At 34.2% G+C, this 23,128-nt stretch overlaps 2 protein-coding genes across 3 annotated transcripts; one reads left to right on the top strand and one right to left on the bottom strand.

The window, feature by feature from the left end:
• Window positions 1-2,340: 2,340 nt before the first annotated feature.
• On the top strand, window positions 2,341-11,073 carry LOC116016673 (ISWI chromatin-remodeling complex ATPase CHR11-like). 2 transcript variants are annotated; one of them, XM_031257035.1, is made up of 24 exons: window positions 2,341-2,569; window positions 5,321-5,449; window positions 5,534-5,637; window positions 5,800-5,906; window positions 6,231-6,328; window positions 6,436-6,615; window positions 6,694-6,915; window positions 7,101-7,235; window positions 7,465-7,747; window positions 7,834-7,907; window positions 8,000-8,220; window positions 8,305-8,392; window positions 8,470-8,563; window positions 8,651-8,839; window positions 8,962-8,993; window positions 9,077-9,153; window positions 9,229-9,318; window positions 9,410-9,479; window positions 9,577-9,631; window positions 9,701-9,759; window positions 9,836-10,001; window positions 10,093-10,271; window positions 10,380-10,595; window positions 10,695-11,073. In XM_031257035.1, the coding sequence occupies exons 1-24, from the start codon at window positions 2,378-2,380 to the stop codon at window positions 10,815-10,817; spliced, it is 3,183 nt and encodes a 1,060-aa protein (XP_031112895.1). In that variant the 5' UTR covers window positions 2,341-2,377; the 3' UTR covers window positions 10,818-11,073. The 2 variants fall into 2 exon arrangements, with proteins under 2 accessions (XP_031112895.1, XP_031112894.1); XM_031257034.1 differs by lacking the exon at window positions 2,341-2,569 and adding an exon at window positions 4,413-4,817.
• A 490-nt stretch (window positions 11,074-11,563) lies between these two features.
• LOC116016674 (serine/threonine-protein kinase PBL27) lies at window positions 11,564-17,342 on the bottom strand. The gene is made up of 5 exons (XM_031257037.1): window positions 16,817-17,342; window positions 15,875-16,074; window positions 15,484-15,673; window positions 12,740-13,131; window positions 11,564-12,640 (listed from the first exon to the last, which is right to left on the bottom strand). The coding sequence occupies exons 1-5, from the start codon at window positions 16,944-16,946 to the stop codon at window positions 11,996-11,998; spliced, it is 1,557 nt and encodes a 518-aa protein (XP_031112897.1). The 5' UTR covers window positions 16,947-17,342; the 3' UTR covers window positions 11,564-11,995.
• Between the last annotated feature and the right edge of the window lie 5,786 nt (window positions 17,343-23,128).

Here is a 23,128-nt window from a genome sequence, read left to right as displayed (position 1 = left end):
TTTTTTCTCATGTTGTGTCACTATTTAAATGGTTAGTTTAATATTTAATTAAAAGTATGTGAGATCAGTCAATTTATGTACCTAATGATTATAAATCACATAATGGGAAAATATTATAGAAAATAGCATTTTCATATTTTTATATCCTAAACAAACCAAATTGCTTGGAAAAATCGAAGCAACCTTTTTTTGGTGCTTTGACATTGTTATTTTGTCACAGTGTCCCTTTTACAACCACTCTTACTCATACAAAATATATATCTTCTATATGTTTATAAACATAAACTTGAATGTCCATAAATATTAAATTAGATGTATATCATATATATTTTTCTATTTATTTTAAAGTAAGGATGTTAATTATAAATGTTAATAATAACAAAATTAATGTGCACAAGGCCTTCTCCAATAGTTATAATTTTGGTGTAGATTTTGAAGAGATTTTGTAAGTATGATTAGAAAAGAGAAAATGAGGTGAAAGAAAAAAAGAAAAGGAACAAAAAATAGAAAACAAAATCTGAAAAAAAAAATAAAAAATATATATTAATATTACACACCCAGGCAGGCGCGTGAACTGCACACGCCCGCCTGGGCGCGAATTCCGCGCCTCACGCGTGAGGCGCAGCTGCCTTAAATGGTGGGGCCCATCATTTACATGCAAAATCTCCATTTGCATGAGAAAGATCACATAATAAAGCACCCCTTCCCATTTGTTCAAAATGCAATGGATCAGTTTCTTTCCTTAATTTTTGTGTCCAAATGGCTAATGGGATTGGCCTAAACATTACACTAAAATAATGACTTTATATATCTATAGATTTATTTTTAAAAAAGTATATATATTGTGAGTCATTGCGGGGTAAATTGTGAGTCGTGCAATCACTGATAATATCTTAATATTCATGTGCGTGCAAAGAATTCAATCTAAATTTGCCTCCTCCAATCGTAACCTTTAAGTATAGTGATGAAATCAACTAAGCTAAGCCCGGTGCATAATATAATTAGGGGATGTTTGGTTGGGTGAATTTTTTTTTCCATGGATTTTTGTTTTCCTTAAAAGCGGGGAAAATAATGAGTTTTGATGTTTGGTTAATGAAATTCATTTTCATTGGAAAATTTGGCTTGTTTACTAACTGAAAATTTTCTCAAGTTTTCTGGAAATTTAGAAAATTGGAAAACAGAAAACAGAAAACATGTTTACTAGCATAGTTTTCCATTTTGAAAACAGAAAATATTTTTTCAATTTCCTAGAAAACTAGAACACTATTAAAAACTGTTTTCTAAATGGAAAACAGAATCAGCTATCATCTATTAGACTATATATCACTATAGCCACATTTTAATCATTATCTACTTACATATTTATTCATTACTATGATTACATTCATTATCTTATTCTTTTACTTATCATCATATTCTATTTTGTATACTTACATTACTTATTTAAACACAACTTATTTGCTTATGCTTAAAATTATACTTCATTCACATTATCAAAATTAAAAATTGAAATATATACCACGTTTTATATTAGCTCAAAAGAATATTAATATTATCTAAACTAAATTTTATGTGAACTTAATAGGTTATTGGTTCGGATATATTTTTATTTATGTTATATACATATATAAATTAAATTTGGTTCGGATATCAAATGTAAAAAATTTACATATATTGGACTTAGAAGTAAAAATTGTATTTATTATATTTAAATCAAATATATTTTAAAATATTTTAAATATATAGTCTACAAATCACTTGAAATTAAACGTATTGTTAATTTTATAAAGTTAATCTAAAAAATTTTGAAAAAAATAAGTGTTAGTAAACAAGTTTTCTAAACAGAAAACAGAGAATGAAAATTGAAAAATTAGAAAAAAGAAAGCAGAAAACAGTTTTCTGTTAGTAAACATGCCTTAACATTTTTCAAATTTGAGGAAAACAAAATCATTGGTTCCAGGAAGGATTTTGTTTTCCATATAAAGAAAAATGGGTATGATTGGACTATTTTATCATTTGTGGTCTTTATAATTTTAAATCCAACCAAATAACAGAATTAGTATTCTCAGTAATTTTTCTTTTTCCCACCAACTAAATAATGAAATTCATCTCTACAGTAATTATGCCTTATTACTTTTTCATGGAATTTTAAGTCCACTTCCTTTAAAATATTTTCGAACCAAACTAGCCTTAAGTGGTTCATCGCTAAAAGCAGGCCAAATGGCGGGAATCGCAACTTTCACCGAAAAGGCGGGAAGCGTAATTCAGAACCGATTAAACCCGAATTCCATAAAAGCCACAGACCTAAGGAACAGCAGCGACAAGGAGTACATTCTCGCATTTTTCTGTCTGGGATGCGAAACCCTCAATTGCCAAAATGGCGAAGCGTTCGAGATCAAAATCATCGTCGCCGGAGCCCTTATCGGACATCCCGGAGGACGAGCGAGTTAACGATCAAGTTAACGACGAGGTAGACGAGGAGGAGCCTGAGGCCGTGAGTAGAGCGGGGGAGGACTCGGAAACGGAGGATCAGGGCGGGGAAAAAGACAACGACGAGGAGGAGAACGAGGTGCGTGCGTTTACTTGTGTATTTGTCGTTACTTCTATCTTGGCTGCTCAGTGCTGTGGGATGGTGGACTGTGGTAGATCTGAAGTGTTTAGGGTTGTTTGAGAGATGTTCTTTGGAATTTCGAACTGAATGTTTTCGTAGTTTGCTATTTTGGTGATTTTCGTAGTAGATGGATAATGCTCATGGTTAGCAAAAGTGATTGCTCTGCAAGGAAATTTTAGTTTGAAATTTGTAGTTTTGTGCGAAAATTAGATGACCTTACTATATTTAGGGCATTTTAGTTCTCATGAAGCTCTAGAAATGTATGATGGAAATCTTGTAGGCTTATGAAAATTCTGGTTTAAAGTTTTCTCGTGAGTGTTTTATTGCAATTGTTGGTAAACCAAATTGGTAAGGCTTAGTCCAAGTAATCTCTGATCTGTTGTTTAATGTGATAGTTGCAGGAAGAAGACGATGATGGAGCTAATGAAACTGCAAAACCGGAAAAGGCAACATTGAAAGAAATGCAGAGGCTTAAGAAAGGTAAGACACAAGAAGTATTGGAAGCACAAAATGCAGCTATGGATGCTGACATGGTGGAGTCAATAGGTTCATCCTCCTTTTCTGGTGATTTAAATGACAAATTTGAGAGTGAGGATCAAAGTAGTGGAGAAAACAATGCAGGGGAACATTCTATTGGGAGGAAGAAGGCGAAGAAACTGCTCAATCAAGAATTTAATCAATTTCTTATCTCAATAAAAGCACAAAATGAACAAATCAAAAAAATGCTCCAACAAACTCATGATCTACTCCAAAAAAATTATGAGGTTCAGTTGTTAAAAGTTCAGGCTGAAGCAAAGAAAGTAAAGTTGGAAGAACACCGACTACAACACAAAGTTCGAGCTGAAGCAAAGAAAGAAAAATTGAACGAATGACGAGTAGAAAACAAAATCTTATGCATAAATTTGGATTCCATCATGGATCCAATGAGGCGTGAGTTCATTAGGAATACACAATTAAAAATCGTTGCAAAGAGAGCTAATCAACTCGGCTGAGGAGTCAACTCAAGCAGTTGAAGGTGGCCTTAGAGACTATTCAATGGTTTTTAATTATCTTAATTAGATGTTTGAAATGTTATAATTTGTTTATACTAATACATATTTTAGTTTTGAAGTATTAAATAATTGAATGTAAAAATACAAAACAAAATATGAGTGCAAAAAGAAGTGAAAAGAAACAAATGGGTAAAAAAAGTACCTTTTTTGTCTCATTTTAATTGTTTTATTTATTATTCATTAATCAAATCAATACTTTATTATTTGTTTATTTTTTAAAATACTTTTTATTTATTTTCAAAATTTGAATTTTTGTGTTTAAAATTACTTTTAGTGTAGTTTTTAAATATATAAATTTTGTATATTAATACTAAATTTAATATTATAAAAAATTTGATTAAAAATAACTTCAGTTAAATCTCATTAACTGAATCAGATATATAAAATGAGACGAGGGGAGTAACAAATTTCTACACCCAAATGGCAGATGGGTTGAGAATTAAATATACACAAACGTCTGGTTCTTTTGACAAATGTTTGAAAGGGCTTATGAAGAAAGGTGAATTTTGATGAATCTAAGTCATTTCGGACCAAAATTGATCAATTTGAAAATTAAAGAATTAAAATTAACTAAGTTCATAGTCGACAATTAAAAAGGCTGCTTTATCACAATTCACAAGGTTTTTGGCTTATTAAAAAAATTAGAAATGTAATAATATTCCTTTCGTTTGACTGAAAGTGAGGCCCAGAAAGCCCATTAGGGTAAAGCCCAGTTAGCAAAAGTGTCCAAATCAATAAAAGCAGGCCCAATGGCGGGAATCTCATCTTTCACCGAAAAGGCGGGAAGCGTAAACCAGTCACCGATTAAACCCGAAATCCATAAATGCCACAGACCTAAGAGGCTAACAAATCCCCTGGACACAAGGAACAGCATCGACAAAGAGCACATTCTCGCATTCTCTGTCTGGGATACGAAACCCTCGATTGCCAAAATGGCGAAGCACTCCAGATCCAAATCATCGTCATCGGAGCCTTTATCGGACAGTTCGGAGGACGAGCGAGTTAACGATCAAGTTAACGACGAAGTGGACGAGGAGGAGCTCGAGGCCGTGGGTAGAGCGGGGGAGGACTCGGAAGCGGAGGATCAGGAAGGGGAAGAGGACAATGACGGGGCCGCCGCTGACGAGGATGAGGAGGATGAGGAGGAGAACGAGGTGAGTGTGTTTACTTGTGTATTGTCGTTGCTTTTAACTTTGATGCTCAGTCGTTGCTGCGGGATAGTGGACTGTGGTAGATCTGAAGTGTTTAGGGTTGTTTGAGAGAAGTTCTTTGGAATTTCGAACTGTATGCTTTTGTAGTTTGTTATTTTGATGATTTCCGTAGTAAATTGGTAGATGCTCATGGTTAGCAAGTGTGATTGCTTTACTTGAACTTTTAGTTTGAAGCTTGTAGTTTTGTGTGAAAAATAGGCATTTAGTTTTAGATGAACTTACTGTATTTAGGTCATTTTAGTTCGTATGACGCTCTAGGAATGTAGATGGAAAACTTGTAGGCTTCTGAAAATTCAGGTTAAGTTTTCATAGTTAGAGTGTAAATCATTTTGTGTTCCTAACAGCTGATCAAGTTTGTCTCATGAGTGTTTTATTGCAATTGTTGGTAAACTAAACTGGTAAGGCTTAGCGCTAGTAATCTTTGTTATTTAATGTAATTCTTGCAGGAAGATGATGATGCAGCTAATGAAACAGGGAAACGTGAAAAGGCCAGACTGAAAGAAATGCAGAAGCTTAAGAAAAATAAGATACAAGAAATATTGGATGCACAAAATGCGGCTATTGATGCTGACATGGTGTGTAATATTTAGCAGCTGTTTCTATAGCAGGTGAGGTTGTGTTGAGTGTAGAGATTTATTAATTTGTCCTTTCTGTGGCAGAACAACAAAGGGAAGGGCCGTCTCAAGTACCTCCTGCAGCAAACGGAGTTATTTGCTCATTTTGCAAAAGGGGATCAACCTTCTCAGAAGAAAGCAAAAGGAAGGTATTACCAATGCTTTTCTCTATAGCTACTCTGATTTGCAAACTTAATGGCCACTTTATTTCACTGATAGAATAGACTATGGGTTTATTGAAATCATAAATAGTTAGCATTAAACTGCCAAATATTTTGTCTGATAAACCTCGCAATAATGACTTTCCATAGGGGTCGCCATGCATCTAAAGTCACTGAAGAGGAAGAAGATGAGGAGTATCTCAAAGATGAAGAAGATGGGCTTTCTGGAAATACACGGCTTTTGACACAACCCTCTTGTAAGGATAATGTTTTAAAAAATAATATACGGAGTAAACATTTTGAAGTAGTGGCTTTATATTTTTTATTGACTTGCTATATTTTCTGCACAAATATATGTAATATGTTGCTCTTATGGTTATTCGATTAAAGAGTGAAAGGCTTGTACTTGCCTAAAACTACTGAGATGGCAGTATATGGGGGCTTTGTACTCTCGAGCTCTAAGTTCATTTATTGGAAAGTCAAATCCTTTTTATTTTTATTTTATAATATTTATCCAAGGTAATACTTGAAGTTTTCTATGTAAGGCCATCATATCAAGTCCTGATTCTCTGTTTCTACAGGTATTCAAGGAAAGATGCGTGACTACCAACTTGCTGGTTTGAACTGGCTTATACGACTCTATGAAAATGGCATAAATGGAATACTTGCTGATGAAATGGTAAGCTTGGAAACTGGTCTGGGCAATGTCACTTCAGTGTGGTCTATGCATTATTAAATGTCCTTTTTAGTATAACCAGCTTTGTTTAACGGTTTTGAATGTTTCAGGGGCTTGGTAAAACATTGCAAACAATCTCCTTAATGGGATACCTACATGAATTTAGAGGAATAACTGGCCCTCATATGGTTGTTGCTCCAAAATCTACACTGGGCAACTGGATGAATGAAATAAAACGTTTCTGTCCAGTTTTGCGTGCTGTCAAATTTCTTGGAAACCCAGATGAAAGGGTAACCTCTACGATTGCTTAGGCTTCATCTTCCTCTATTATTTTTCAATGTTCTTATAAAATTGCTCCTACTTTTCAGAGGTATATACGTGAGGAGTTACTTGTTGCTGGAAAGTTTGATGTGTGTGTCACTAGTTTTGAAATGGTTATTAAAGAGAAGTCTGCTCTTCGTCGCTTTAGTTGGCGCTACATCATAATTGATGAAGCTCATCGTATCAAAAATGAGAATTCTCTCCTGTCAAAGACAATGAGGATTTATAATACTAATTATCGACTTCTTATCACAGGGACACCTCTGCAGGTAAATTTTATTTTCTATTCTAAAGTTTCTATGCCATTGCATAATATAAATGGTTGAGTTCAAAGTAGGGAAGAAAGCTTAGTTACTTTGTTATAAGGCAATTTGTTTCCTCTATTTAATGCAATTAATGAATCTTGTAATTTGGATGTTAAAACTGTTCATAATCTCACACATTCTATATGCAGAATAATCTTCATGAACTATGGGCTCTTCTCAACTTTTTGCTCCCAGAAATCTTCAGCTCTGCAGAAACTTTTGATGAATGGTTCCAAATTTCTGGTGAGAATGACCAGCAGGAGGTTGTTCAACAGCTTCACAAGGTATTTTGTGTAGGATGTGGCACATGGTATAATATGTCATTTTTTTTTTTGTTATATCAGGGGGAGAATCTTTTTATTTAAGTAGTTCAAATGTCTGATTTTCCTTGCTAAACAAGCTTGTGCCTGTACAGTGTATTTGCTATCTCAAGTTTGTCATAGAAAGATATTAATTAACGCATTACCGATTTTTGGTTCTGTCTACTAATTTGTTTTGACTTGTCCAAACAAGGTCCTTCGACCGTTTCTTCTCAGGAGACTGAAGTCTGATGTTGAGAAAGGTCTTCCTCCCAAGAAGGAAACTATCCTCAAGGTTGGTATGTCCCAGATGCAGAAGCAATATTATAAAGCTTTGTTGCAAAAAGATCTAGAAGTTGTTAATTCTGGTGGAGAGCGCAAGCGTCTTCTAAATATAGCCATGCAACTGCGGAAATGCTGCAATCATCCATATCTGTTCCAAGGTGCTGAACCAGGACCTCCTTATACTACGGGAGAGCATCTGATAGAGAATGCTGGTAATGTTTCAATGTATCTATATTTGTGTAGACTGTTGAGCTTACAGTTGATTGCTGAAGCTGTTGCTTTCCTTTATTTATTGTAGGCAAAATGGTTCTTCTGGATAAGTTGCTTCCAAAACTAAAGGAGCGTGGTTCAAGGGTGTTAATATTTTCACAGGTCTTCAGATCTATAAATGATATTATTGTTCCCTTTTGTAAAGTTTGTGGCGTGGTATTGACCGAGCAATTTCCTCTTATCTTGTAATGCAGATGACCAGACTTTTAGACATCCTTGAAGACTACTTAATGTACCGTGGTCATCTATATTGCCGGATTGACGGAAATACTGGTGGGGAGGACCGTGACGCTTCCATTGAAGCCTTTAACAAGCCAGGAAGTGAGAAATTTGCTTTCTTGTTATCAACTAGGGCTGGGGGTCTCGGAATCAATCTGGCGACTGCCGATATTGTGATACTTTACGACAGTGATTGGTAGGATATTCAACATTTCATGTTTCTGGCACTGGATGTTATTAGTTTTATAACCCGATGGTATTGTGTTCATCAACATTGCAGGAATCCACAGGTTGATTTGCAAGCTCAGGATCGTGCTCATAGGATTGGTCAGAAGAAGGAAGTTCAAGTGTTCCGTTTTTGCACTGAGGTTTGTTCAGTTTTATCTTTAATATTTTAACTCAGCAGACATAAATTAATATTTTTAAATTATAATTCTATGAGCAGTATACTATTGAGGAAAAGGTGATTGAAAGAGCTTATAAGAAGCTTGCACTTGATGCTTTGGTTATCCAGCAAGGAAGGCTGGCAGAGCAAAAAGGTAAGGTTTCTCATGGTTTTGCCATTTTTGATATATAGCTGTAATCTGTAATAACTAAATTTGGATCCTTGTCTTGACTCACTGCAGCTGTAAATAAGGATGAGCTACTGCAGATGGTGAGGTTTGGTGCTGAGATGGTTTTCAGTTCCAAGGATAGCACAATCACAGATGAAGATATAGATAGGATCATTGCTAAAGGAGAAGAGGCTACAGCTGAACTTGATGCCAAGATGAAGAAGTTTACAGAAGATGCTATCAAGTTTAAGATGGATGACCGTATGCTATCTTTTGTTTTGTTTTGTTTAGTTTTTTTTTTTCCCTCTCTCTCTCTCTCTCTCTCTCTCTCTCTCTCTCTCCTCTCTCTCTCTGTGGGCTAATCAAGATCTCATTTTATGCAGCTGCTGATATCTATGACTTTGATGATGAAAAGGTTAGTTGGTCTATGATCTTTTGTTTTTTGGGGTTCTTTTTTCTGATGCTGCCTTTTCTGATATTTACTTGTTGCTGATTAAGGATGAAAATAAGGTTGATTTTAAGAAGATTGCCAGTGAAAATTGGATTGAGCCACCAAGAAGAGAGCGAAAGCGCAAGTATGCTAATTGCCAGCTGACTAATAAAATTATCTTTTTGTTGAATGATTTTTTGACCCTTCTCTTTGTCAATAGTTACTCAGAGTCGGAATATTTCAAGCAAACAATGCGACAGAATGGTCCTGCAAGACCCAAAGAGCCTCGAATTCCTCGCATGCCTCAGTTGTAAGCACCTCCCTGTGATATGTTATTTTAGATTTTTTTATCTACTTGTACCTAAACCTTTTAATTTTCTTCTACTTTCTGTGTCTTGCAGGCATGACTTCCAGTTCTTTAACACACAGAGACTAAGTGAGCTGTTTGAGAAGGAAGTTCGCTACCTCATGGTGGGTCATGATTCTTCTCTCCATTTCAATTAACTACTTAATGCCCACCTCACCCCCTCTTTGCCATGCCTGACTCATTTATTTTTGTTGATTGCAGCAAACACATCAGAAGAACCAATTGAAAGACACAATAGATATGGAGGAAGCAGAAGGTATGTTTAACAAAATAAGGTATGCTAACCACCAGTCCTTTGTTTCCTAACCAATGATTTCTTGCCCAGATGTGGGAGAACCTTTGACTGCTGAAGAACAGGAAGAAAAAGAACACCTCTTGGAACAGGCAAGTGAATTCATATTTGATGATTGAATTAAAGTTGTGTTCCCACCAGCTGACTTGGGACACTTGTTTTGTGTAGGGATTTTCATCATGGAGCAGAAGAGACTTCAATACTTTCATCAGGGCCTGTGAGAAATATGGCCGTAATGATATAAAAAGTATTGCTACGGAAATGGAAGGGAAAACAGAGGAGGAAGTTGAAAGATATGCTAAAGTTTTCAAAGAGAGATACAAAGAATTAAATGGTAAAAGAATCTGTTTAATCCTGGTTTAGTATATGTGTTTCTGACACACTAGTTCGTTCAAGTCTTGATTTAATGTCTATATTTCCCCCAGATTATGATAGGATCATCAAGAACATTGAGAGAGGAGAGGCCAGAATTTCCCGGAGAGATGAGATCATGAAAGCAATTGGGAAAAAATTGGATCGTTACAAGAACCCATGGTTGGAGTTAAAAATCCAATATGGTCAGAACAAGGGCAAGTTTTACAATGAGGAATGCGATCGTTTTATGGTAAGTTTATGTTCCCAGAGGTATGTTGTATTTCTATATTGAAATACTGTTGGATAATTTTGATTGATGATGTTTACCTCCCCCCACCCAACCCAACTCAACCCCCAGGTGTGCATGGTTCACAAGATAGGGTATGGAAACTGGGATGACTTGAAAGCAGCTTTCCGCACTTCAACTTTGTTTCGGTTTGATTGGTTTGTCAAGTCTCGAACTGCCCAGGAACTGGCAAGGAGATGTGATACACTTATTCGGCTGATTGAGAAGGAAAACCAAGAATTTGATGAGAGGGAGAGGCAAGCCCGCAAGGAAAAGAAACTTGCCAAGGTTGGGTTGGATATTGTGCACTACACACTACTTTACTTTGTGCTGTGTATGATCCTACTTATCTTATTATGTCCGTGTTTTTCCCTTGTCAAAACGCAGATGAATACGCCATCAAAGCGGGCATCAGCAAGGCAGGCTACAGAGAGCCCTCCTACTTCAACAAAGAAGCGGAAACAGTCATCAATGGATGACTATGTCAACTCGGGAAGGAAGAGGAAATGATTGATGGTGAAAGTGAAATTCTTTGTGGTGGATCCTTGGGCGGGCCTTTCATTTTAAAACTAAAATGATTTTTGTACATTTTAGAAGACTTGACATTAATGGGGTACAATTAAATTATCTCGCATCCCCTATTCTCTAGTACGGAGTAGCATTTTTGGTGTAAGGCCAATTTTGTTGTCATTAACTGTCACTGATACTGTAACTGACTATATATGCAAATAGTAATATTTTATTACAGATGTTTGATTTTTTAAAACTTATATCCTAAGAGAACATGTAATATTAAAATATTGCAAAATGGGTAGACAGGGCAGTTTTATCAAGTATTGCAAAATGGGTAGACAGGGAAGGTTTATCAAATATTTTGGTTTTGATGATTGGAATAAGGGTTAACTTGTTTCAGTAGTTGAAAGTGAGTTAACATGTCGATTATCGATTTTAAAAATAATTTTAAATAAAATAACGATTTTAAAAATAATTTTAAATAAAATAATTAATTGAAAAAATAAGAACAATGGATCAACTTCATCTCTATAACCGGTAACTATCATGTCAATATACTTTTAAAGAAGTTTTTTTAAGTTGAATTGCATGAATTTGTATTGTTTAGAGACCCAATTGCATTTTTCTTGAGTTTAATAATATAATTGCAGTTTGATGTACATTGAATGACCTATTTGAGAATAGATCAATTTTCTGTCACTAGCGATTGGGGAGGGGAGGGGAGGGGAGAGGTAAAATGCTTGTATGCAACAAAAAGATAAAAACCATGAACAAACCTAAAACAGGACAGGATCGGAGTGAGTCAAAGAAAGCAATTAACAATAAAAGACAAGCAAAATAAAATAAAATAAAATAAAATAAAAGATTTCTTCCCATCTTCTCCTTTGGTAACCCCTAAATACATAGCATTAGCAAGCATGCATGAGCATATGTGTATTCTTGACTTTGTGTCTGCAAACTGCAATCGCCCACCACCCCAAATACATCATGCATATCATATCCTCCTACTTTACAGTGTTCTCTTTCACCATAACTCAACCATCCACTTCAAACCCACAACAACACTGAAAGTTGGATAAAATATTATTTCCATCAACACTCAATTAACAATGCATTGTGTCACCACTTCCTCTCTCAATCTCTCTCAATACCTAACACTTCCATCTTCCCCCCTTTCAATCATTCGTACCGTCAAAACTACCCATCGCGTTGTTTCCCTTCTTCCTATCTCGCCAATTCTCCCCCCATACTTTCGCCAACGCAACTGCCCGTTCTCTCTCAAGGTCCCGGTTCCTCGGAGTATCTTTCCCTCTACCCGCACTCATGGGACTGTCTCTTTGAGAATCAGGCCGTTCTGATTCATCCAACCCCCATTTCCGAGCCGAACCCCCTCCCGTCTCGATCCTTCTCAACTCCGCACCGCTATTATTGTAATCCCTGCCAGAATCTCTTCTCCTGTAGTCAGGAGAATTCTTGTGGATGGAAGGAGAGCCGTGGTAACCACCGTGCCCGGGATCATCTGGGCTGTGCACTCCAACTCCATCAGACATGGTTCGTCTATCCTCCCTGCTCCGAGGGGTAGACGGACCACCGACTCTGTTACTCTGCGCGCTCGCTGCATTAGGGTCGTAAGTTTGGGAGGCTAGATATGTCAAGGCGGTCACCACGTCTCCAATCAAAGGCCTCGTTGCAGCTTGTTCCTGTAAGCACATGGCCGCCACAGCTAGCGCTTGGTAAAGTCCCCGCATAGGATAACGGCCTTGCAGTAGCGGATCAGCCATTTTCGGGAACTTCCTCCTATCTTTGAATAGTGGCCGAGCCTAAAAACAGAGAAAAAAATTAAATCTTTTTCAATACACACCAACGAAGATTATTAAACAATGGCTCTCTACACATTTTAGGAAAAAACCACAACATACCCACGCAACGAGATTGTGTTCTCCCTGAGCCCTCGTGTTATCAATAGCCTTGCGCCCTGTAATGAGTTCGAGGAAGACAACCCCAAAACTATAAACATCCGACTTCAAAGTGAGCTGACCAGTCATAGCATACTCGGGGGCACAGTAACCATACGTGCCCATCACGCGTGTAGAGACATGAGTCTTATCACCAACGGGGCCTAGTTTTGCAAGCCCAAAATCCGACAACTTCGGGTGATACCCTTCATCAAGAAGTATGTTGGAAGATTTTAAATCTCGATATATTACAGGAGGGTTGGCTTTGTCGTGCAAATACTCCAATCCCTTAGCTGCACCCGCAGCAATCTTCATCCTTGTGTTCCAGTCCAAAGGTTCTTTATCTGGTGGAAGATCTGACAAGTGTTCCACATGGAGTTAATACGAAGGTTCAAAGAATACTTATTATAAAGACAAAAAGGGACAAAATCCAACTTTAACTCCTCATTGTGCTTCTAGAAAGTATAAAATAACTGTAAAAACCAAATAACAGGTTGGATGACAAAAAATGCGGGATTTTGCATGCATATAGCTTTCCATCTCAGGCTGTCTCAAATTACAATTCCTTACATCAGTATCTTAATCCAAAAAGTTGGTTTCCATGTTAATTATGCTGTTCATTTGTGTGTATTTCAGAAGGCATTTCTAGCTCGCTGTGGTAATTGTTGTTATTTTGCTAATAAGAAGACTAGAATTATCCTTTAGGCCAATATTTACCACGTAAACTATCCCAAGCCCAGTGTAAACTATCCCCAAGCCCCAACATTCTTCACTTTTTTAATTTCAGAGTTTATTTTTTGTTTTTGTTTGTTGCTATATCTGTGTTCGATTGACCGGAATGATAAGTGCAAGACAATGACAATAAGGTGAGAAGTTGAATAACTGCTAAAAAACTGTTCACACCTTAAAAGGACCAAAAATGCATGATTAATGCAGGAGGCCTATTATAATCCCAATCTTAGACTGAAGATTCTTAGCCCCGGGGCAATTTAGCTGGGATTTGGGAGAGTTGTGTGGTTAGTGGGTATAAACTAGACCATTTCCATCAGTTCTATGCTCCTTCTCGCCAACATAATTGACCAATTGTAGGTCACAAATCGAGGACAGAATATATATCATGAAAGTATTCAAGGGTGAAAACTGAAAACTATATAAAGTAAGGTCATAGAGGGCAAACATTTCAGTAGATCTGTAATAAAAAATGGGATCTGGTCTAACTTGCAATAGCCTATTAATATGATTCAAATGCAAGAATGATTTCCAAGTTAATGGTATGATAATGAAAATACTGTCTGGCTGAATACATTTGTGCAAAGTCTCTTAAAAGGAGTAGTCTGAGAGGAATTTCATATCCTAAACATATTAAGAGAGGAACCGATAACTGCAGTATGCACTGCATAGACAAAAATGAAGGGCGTCTAACCCCTAAAAAAGTGATGCTAACAAGACATACTAGCCACAAGATTTATGCAATAAATTCAACGGTCCTGGCTCAAATCACTGCAATTTCAACTGGTATTGCATCAAGCCCCATTCCAATCCCAAACGCAAATATCATTTCCATCTCATACAATTGAGATGATATCCTACCACGAAAGAGTTTGCAGATTTGACTTTGATAAATACACTTTGATGATTGCCGTGCTCAAACATCAACAAATCAGTGTGACAAATGTTTTCGCATATACAAGCTATAGTCCGCCCAAGCCCTTATGGTCAAGTGGCATCAATCTTTATTTTGGGTGACGAGGAAAACCCGCAACCACTACCTGAAGGTGCACACTGAGTAAACCCACCTTGTGACCCTAGCCGGCAAAGGATTACAAGGAGGTAAACCAACCTAGGTTACCTATAGCGGACTGGCTCAAACCAAGAAGGCCAATAGGCCGCTTTCGCGGCGAATTGAACTTGTAACCTTGTGGTTACCAAGTCATCAGGCTGACCAACTTGGCTGGGGTTGCCCCCAAGTGGCACCGTCTTTCACTTTAGATTATGGTGTCAATGGTTCAATCCCCAACCCCCTTAGTTGTACCCAAAAAAAAAAAATACAACCTATAGTCCAAAAGAAATATTGAATTTTAACTCAAAGGAAACCATGCGTGTGATTCTAGACATCCTATACCAGGCATAAGGTTCCTCTGAGATCTCTTCTATTGTGCATATGCAAATCAGTTCTAGAAGAAATCACACACTCCAAGCAACTAAACAGTCAAAAAAACAGATTTACCAAATAGAATAATAGTGCACAGAGTTTGGATATATAGCCATATGAAGAAAAGGAATTGTACTCATCTCATATATTTCGTTAATTCTTTATTTCATAACCATTGTATAATTATTAGTATTAAAACAAAAGGGTGTACCTGATTAACAAAAGTTAACATGTGCACATACAAAACAAAGAGTCAAGGTCCTTGTAACATATAGTACATTCAGAATATTTGAAAAGTTTCCTGTGTCCTTTCTGAACTTCGAAATGCAGCATTTTCAATTTGTAATTTGGCTATATTGCATATGTTATCCTTTGTTTTTATCACTTGGGGAGAAATAGGAAATTTCACTGACAATAGCTCTTCTATATGCTAGGAGAGAAATTTAAAAAACCCGAGCCTTTTTAAGAGGAATGGGCATCTAAGGACTAATAATCACAGGTTGCATGAAAGAATAAGTTTTTAAAAAATTTATCAGAAGGTGGGAGACAATCTAACCATGCAAATGATCCTCGAGAGAACCCAAAGGCATAAACTCATAAACAAGGAGCCGTTGGTCCCCATCTGCACAATAACCTATCAAGTTGACAAGATTTGGATGATGTAAGAGGCTAAGCATTAAAACCTCCACCAAAAACTCTCTGTTCCCTTGAAGACCATTCCGATCAAGCTGTTTAACGGCAACTACCTGCACATGTAACCATTGTGACCCAAATAGACATCACTGACGTGCAAATGATAAAGAATCACTAGAATTCCAAGACTAAGCCTAAGAATCAAGTGAGAAGCACATAAAGTTAACCCCTTAACATCAAAATCCATAACCTAAATATTGCAAAGGCCATTTAATATGTTCTTGCATAGTTGAATTTCAGCAGAGGGTACCCACCTGTCCAGTGCTTTCTAACCGACCTTTATAAACACGCCCAAAACCACCTTCACCAAGCAAACACTCTGGCCTAAAGTTCTTCGTTGCAACAGCAAGCTCACGGAATGTAAATGTCTGTGCAGCAATATTGGCTGTGGAACCATCTTTTGCAATAGCTGGTTCTTTCTTGGAATCATTACTATTCTTAGATTTGGACTTTTCTGCACAAATTAAAAAAAAAAAAAATAGTCATATCACTGGAATGGCTAATGATATTTAGTATTGTCTTTTGCATACCAGTAATAACAGTGTCATGGTACTGAGGTAAAATTTCAACCTTTAAAATCTCTAAAACCATAGAATGAAGCTCCATCCCAATAATTAGCAATGCCCCTCCTGTTAATCTGTTTCTAAAAACTTTGCTCCATACTCAAATACAACTCTAATCACACAAAAATCCTATTGATGATCCAAGAAGTGACTATTTTCTAGTTAAGAGTACACTCATGCTATTTTGTTATTTTTGAAGACTAATAGTGCAAATTGCCAAGTCACCATTCTCTATGGTTTCCTTCCCTGAAGTCAATGGATTTATTAACATCTCCTTTCATGTAGTACACTGGAATTTTGTCATTGCTCAAACAATTACAGGGCAAAGAATTTTTAGACTGCTAAAAGATTTCACAGATCTATCAGCTACATTAGTGTTATAGCAGGGCTACAATGACAGAAAAAAAAGAAGGAAATATGGGGGAAAAAATCAATTCTTGATCAAAAGCTCAAATCCCATGAGGCAAATGATCAAAACACTCAGATCAACCACTAACACAATTGCCAAAAAGCATCCCATCACAGAAAAATTCAGCACAGTACTAGAATTCAACAGTCCAAAGCATTCTCAAGAAGAAGAAAAAAACTAAGTACATATAAAGAGAAAAACAATCTGGAGAAGTGAGAACAAACCTGCACTAAGCTTGTTGACATGATTAGGCTGTGCAGCAGAGCCATCCTTGAAAGACTCCTTCTTAGCCACTTCTTTCACCCCATTCCCATCCTTGTTTGATGATCCAAAGCATGGGAAACACCCACCCATATCGAATCTACACAAATCAAGCCAAACCCACCCACCCCACAAGCTCAGCTATACATACAAGGCCTATATCACTACTCCCTCCTTCATTCACCTCCAACAGCTTCCCTTCTTCTCCTTTCCAAGAAAACCCATCTGACAAAAAAAACCCCAATTTTACCTCTCTGTGACACTAAAGCTGAGATTTTTAGCCATAACCCACAGAGCAGCGACCCCAAAATGAACTGAAGAGCAAAGATCAGAAGTTCACCCTTCTTACACACAAACAAAGCAGATCAACAAATCCAAGAAACTGATGGCTCAAGACAAGGTAAGAAAGAAAGGCAAACAAAATTAAAAGTAAAATTATTTCGGAAATTACATATAAGGGTATTATATATATTTTTCTGACTAAAAACGAGTATGAAGAAAAAAAGGGAATAACAATTTACAATCTTTTAATAGGTGAAAGCGTTTTAGGTGAATAATCTTGACTCTTGTTCAGTACCATCTTCTCCGGGTTTTGCTTTAATTCACACGGGACCCTACTGTAATTAACCAATTTTAGACTCATAATAATATTAATTGATGGTTATTTGGATATATAATGGATACAAAATCAATATTAAAGATATTAATAAATGCACTTTCATAAGTATGGAAAATTCTAGAACAAATTTTCCTTTCTTTCTTCACAAAAGGTTAAATACCTAACCCAAGGCCTCTTACACCTCCAAACCAAGAGAATGTAAATCAAGGTAATTTAACTGATGATATTTATTTACTGTGCATAAAGAGTCTTTTTCACTTTGAACAAGAAGCTTTCCTAGTTGTTAAAGTGGACAACCCATAGAGTGTGAATGAGATTTCACGGGTCTTTTTAAGGTTATAGTTTTAAGATTAACAAGAGTAGTCTGGATGTGTGGTTCTAATCAACTGTTGAGAAAACATATGGTTAGGCAAAAAATAAGATGCATAAATTATTAGGGAAATGAATTTTTTTTTTTTGCATTAAAGAAAATCTGAAAAATAAAGTTAATTTAAAATCACATAATAAAATCTATATATAAATTGTAAAAATATATGGATAAGAAGATAATGGGGAAGATTATATTTTATTCACTAGTGTGTGTGTGTGTATACACGGAGTATTACTTTGGTACTGTACTAGATGTAATATATTTTGTTTCCTTATCTTGTTTCATTTTATTGTGCAATTTTAAGGAACTATTCATTGATTTTTTTAGCATATTTATTTATTTATTTTCATTTGAAAAAAAAAAGAAGAAAAGAGATTTGAATTGTTTAAGTATGAGATTGAGTCCCCGAATGAGACTTGACTAGATTAATTGTATATCATAAAATAGCGTAGTATGCAAAGAAAAAAAAAAGAAATGAACATGTTAGACATAATAATAAAATTTTTGGCATTTGACAAACCAATAATTAATATATGTTTATTTTAAGTTTAAAATATCAAAAGTAGTCTAATACAAAATATAAAGGATCATGTTATATAACTTGATGTTTTAATTGTTTGGCACGACTTTATAAAATTAATTCATGATATAATTAGTTAATTCATAAGTAACCCATGGATGCAAATCAAATATAACATGTATCGCATGTTAGTTAAGACATTTAGTGTAAATGGCATTTTCAATATACAAAAGAAAAATTAATATTTTCTCCTTATAAAATTACTCCCTAATATTCTTGACAAGATCGATAATAAGGTTTTTTTAAAAAAAAAAAAATAAAAAAAACTTTTTATATCATACGTGAATTAGTTAGTTTTAACATTGGCGCTTTACAGGAGATGAACTGGAAAGAGCACGATACCCTTCCTCCAGAGCCGGCAGAAATCATTGCTGAGGATATGATGAGAGTTTCCATTTCGCGTAAAGTGGTTGTTACTGAGCACGCTGATCAACCCAGGATTTTCTCTTTTTGATTAAAAAAAAAGGAATAAAGAGATATATAATAACAATAACTAACATAATAATCAAATACAAAAAATAGTTTAATACAACAATAAAATGGTAGGAAGTGCTTTTAATATGAAAATGTAGTATCAACAAATAATAATAAGTTATTAGCTAATTAAAAATTTGTGCATATGCCAAGTAACTTGTAGCTCAATAGCATTTTTATGGCTATCTCAAATGAGAAGTCACAGTAAATACTTATTGTAGTTGGTATGATATATATTAGGTATTATATACTACTTTTAATTGGAATTACTATAAGTTTTGTTAATCCACTTTTGTATATGATTGTGTAGTTAGTAGAGTATTAGGTATTAGATACTACTTTTAATTGGAATTATTCTAAGTTTTGTTAATTCGCTTTTGTATATGATTGTCGTCATTATCTTCGTCTTCATTGCTTGTCCGCCCCTTAGATTTGGTCGAAATTAATTTAGTTACATTAAAGAAATAGATGCATATATAGATTCCCTAAGTTGATTCCCTTATACTAATATTTATAAAATTGATCCCGTAATTTTTTAGCCATTGATCATTATAGATGGATGGATCAAATTAGTCATCATAAAATGTGTCTACAAGTGCACATTTTTGTGCCAACAAGTGTATATTGGCCCTGTTTGGTAAATAATCAGCCTATCAGCCAATTTTAGCTTATTTGACTACTATTAGTTGGTAAATAATAAGCTTTATGTAACTCCAAAATGCTAAAATTCAAAAGGCTACTCAAAGTAGTCTTTTCAGTTAGCTTTTTGAGAAAAGAAATTATACAAAACAGCTATCAGCTAACAGCTAATTTATCAAACAACTTTCTACAATCAGCTAATGACCCAAACAGCCAACCCAATCAGCTAACAATCATTTACCAAACAGAGCCATTATCTTGCTAATGAAACAAATCTTCATGGAATATATTTGTTATGTTGTTTTAGACATAAAATGTAGTACAAGATGTTATAGAAGCTACTAATGTGTATTTCATAATGAAGAATATCAATTTAAAAGAGAAAGTCTTCAAAAAAAAAAAATGCAATCAATGCCTATTATTTTTGCCTTTGAGTGCATTTTTTTTTTTTACCTACAAGTGCATATTATCTTGAATGAAACAAAACTACATGGAACAAATTGATTATATTGTTTTGGACATGAAATGTATTACAAGATGTTATATATAGCCTACAAAATGTGCATTTCATATTGAACTCTATCAATTCAAAAGAGAAAGTCTTCAAAAAAAAAAAAAACAATCAATGCCTTTTATTTTTAACCTTTGAGTGCACTTTTTTGTGCCATTGAGTGCACATTTTTCTGCCTACAAGTGCATATTATCTTGATAATAAATCAAAACTACATAGAACAAATTGATAATATTGTTTTGGAATGTATTACAAGATTTTATATAACCTATTGAATGTGTATTTTATGATAAACTCTATGAATTCAAAAGAGAAACTCTTTTAGAAAAAAAAAAGAAAAAGTAAATGTCTTTTATTTTTAGCCTCCGAGTGAAAATTTTTAGCCTTCAAGTGCACATTTTTGTGCCTATAAGTACATATTTTCCTGCCTACAAGTGCATATTATCTGTAATTGATACGTGAAGAAAATCGAAACTTATTTGTCCGAAAGGTAAATAGAGATTTGAAAAGAAAACAATGGCGAAGACTCTATTGAGTAGAAGATGATTAACATAAGCCGTTATGGAAAGAAAAAGACCATAAAGCCCTTATTGACGTTTTAAAAAATAAAAAACACACTCCATCTGTGTGTCGTTGGATCAAGATAGATCTATGACTGCTACTTCACCCTATTTTTCACCAGAGGAATACTTTGCACTGGATCCTAAGCCTATATATATATATATATATATATACACACACACACACACACACACAATTATTATAAGAGCCAATAATGTTAGACCCCTAACTGGAACTAAAAAAATGTTGGTGTAATAGTATGCTATAACATATTGTACTTTGTGTTATTCTTATTGTGTAACTTCCAATTAAATTCCTAATATATCCTAATCATTTATAATTTTACCAAATTTTTTCCTTTAAATATAACGGAAGCGTCAAATTCTTTAGGCAATTTGTTTATTTATTGCAGTTTTCAAACAAATTGACAATTTATTTCTTAATAATCACAATATACAATTATAACCGAATACTTATATAGATTTGTATTGTAAATTATCTTCCAATTTCCATTTTCTATTATAATTATAATTACATCCATTTTCTATTATAATTATAATTACATTAAAAAATATTGAAGTCGGATTCTATAATACAATTATGTATAGATTCCTAACTTAAAATTTAGAATATTGAAGTTTTAATAGGATTCTATAATACAATTTTGTATAGATTCCTAACTAAACCATTATTCTATCCAAAACAACAGTATATAAATCCATCCCCTTTTCACTGGTATTCACCCAAAACTAAACCTTCGTGACATTCTATAGGTATGATTGTCAAAATCTTATCATGTTGATTCTATTGTTTATATTTGTACTCATAATGATTACGATGCTTTTTTTTAAATCAATGATGGTATACTCATTAATTCGTATAACTTCAATATCATTATTTAAATATATCTATTGTATAATCTGTTCATCTATACTTGTATTCTTGCATGTAATGTTGTGGTTCTCATTATATTCCTCTATAATCTATACATTTTAGTTACTCATTACTCTCTAATCTATGGTTTTTGAATTTATGTTGTGGTTCCCATTATATTATTTCATAACATCCTTTATGTACATATTTTCAATGGCACGAAGATATTAGTCATGGCAAATGCAGTAAAGTTAATTGATATTGACACACAAACTGTGTGCTAGAATTGTAAAGTTCGTGTCATTAAGAAAAACAAACCAAAAAAACGCTATTGTACGCATGAGAAAAAATATATGCTCATTGTCCTTGAGGATGAAACTGTAAGTAAATAGTAAAAAAAAATTCTCCCTTTATTATTATTATTATTATTATTATTATTATTATTATTATTATTATTATTATTATTATTATTATTATATTTTTATCATTATTAGTTGCGGGTTTAACAACCAAGAATTTCACATATCAATAACCGCTTACAAGATGAAGAATATATAATACAATTGAGTTATCAATCTTATACACAACAAGCTAACGCAAAAACATGGTATCTATACCATAACATCGTTGCACGAATCATTCTCATTCACTACCTCCAGTAAACAAGATGCAATAAAGACACAACCAACAAAAAGGAAACTCAATTTCATAAAGATAGAGAAGTTTTTTTTTTTTTTTTTTTTTTTTTGGTTTTTTCCCAAGGTACCCCTAACCTCATGCTTAAGGGACAAGGTGTTGAACCACCACGCCAACCATGTTGGTTATAAAGATAGAGATAGAGAAGATGAAGATAATTCTGAGTTTTAGCAAATGCGCACTAAGAAAAATTAATGTACTCTGCTCAAATTCGTACTCTTTATCCAATTGTTTTCTTCCATTGGTTGATCATGATAGATAATCATCTATAGTTAGTGGTTTATTTGCTTCTACTTATTTTAGTGGTAATTTAGCTATTTACAATTTTGTTATGTTTTATTAAAATATATAAGCATCGAGACTATTTATTTGATTTTTATTAATTTAACATTTTTTTTCATTCTCATTATTATATGACTACTTTAACCAATTAAGGAACACTAATTTAAAACTACGCATTGGGCATTGGTTTAATCGCGCAACACGCGTGTGATAACTAGCACAAACATATATACATACATACATATATATATATATATATATATGTATATATATATATATGTATATATATATATGTATGTATATATGTTTGTGCTAGTTTAGTATTATAGATTTTTTTTTGTAAATATAAAATTTATGAAAATTGTGTCCAATATTATCAAACAAAAAAATAAATTCTTTATTTATTTTATATTATTAAAATATGATAATTAAAATTTATCATTTTAAGAAATTGTGAAATATAATTTACACTAAATTTGTTTAAATTATTTTTATTTAGTAATATTTTAATATTGGACATGAATTTTTGAGCATTACACGTACAAAATGCTAATGTGTGTGTGTGTGTATGAGAATAACATTACTCTTAGGATGTAAATATATGTTGTATGTAATACTTCATGTTAGATCTAAAATATAGTCTAACCATACAGAGTAAAGTCTACTAGAA

The sequence above is a fragment of the Ipomoea triloba genome, chromosome 4, assembly GCF_003576645.1.
Source record: "Ipomoea triloba cultivar NCNSP0323 chromosome 4, ASM357664v1".
NCBI classification, from domain to species: domain Eukaryota; kingdom Viridiplantae; phylum Streptophyta; class Magnoliopsida; order Solanales; family Convolvulaceae; genus Ipomoea; species Ipomoea triloba.
This window is presented reverse-complemented; position numbering and strand designations above follow the sequence as displayed.

What these genes read in the sequence shown, in the direction of transcription:
- LOC116016673 (XM_031257034.1), top strand. Translation starts at nt 4,413, where the DNA reads ATGGCGGGAATCTCATCTTTCACCGAAAAGGCGGGAAGCGTAAACCAG. An exon ending in CGGCTATTGATGCTGACATG is followed by an intron (nt 5,450 to 5,533) that starts GTGTGTAATATT and finishes TTTCTGTGGCAG; the next exon opens with AACAACAAAGGGAAGGGCCG. An exon ending in ATTCCTCGCATGCCTCAGTT is followed by an intron (nt 9,319 to 9,409) that starts GTAAGCACCTCC and finishes TGTGTCTTGCAG; the next exon opens with GCATGACTTCCAGTTCTTTA.
- LOC116016674 (XM_031257037.1), bottom strand. Translation starts at nt 16,946, where the DNA reads ATGGGTGGGTGTTTCCCATGCTTTGGATCATCAAACAAGGATGGGAAT. An exon ending in GGTTAGAAAGCACTGGACAG is followed by an intron (nt 15,674 to 15,874) that starts GTGGGTACCCTC and finishes TTACATGTGCAG; the next exon opens with GTAGTTGCCGTTAAACAGCT. An exon ending in TCTCGAGGATCATTTGCATG is followed by an intron (nt 13,132 to 15,483) that starts GTTAGATTGTCT and finishes AACACTTGTCAG; the next exon opens with ATCTTCCACCAGATAAAGAA.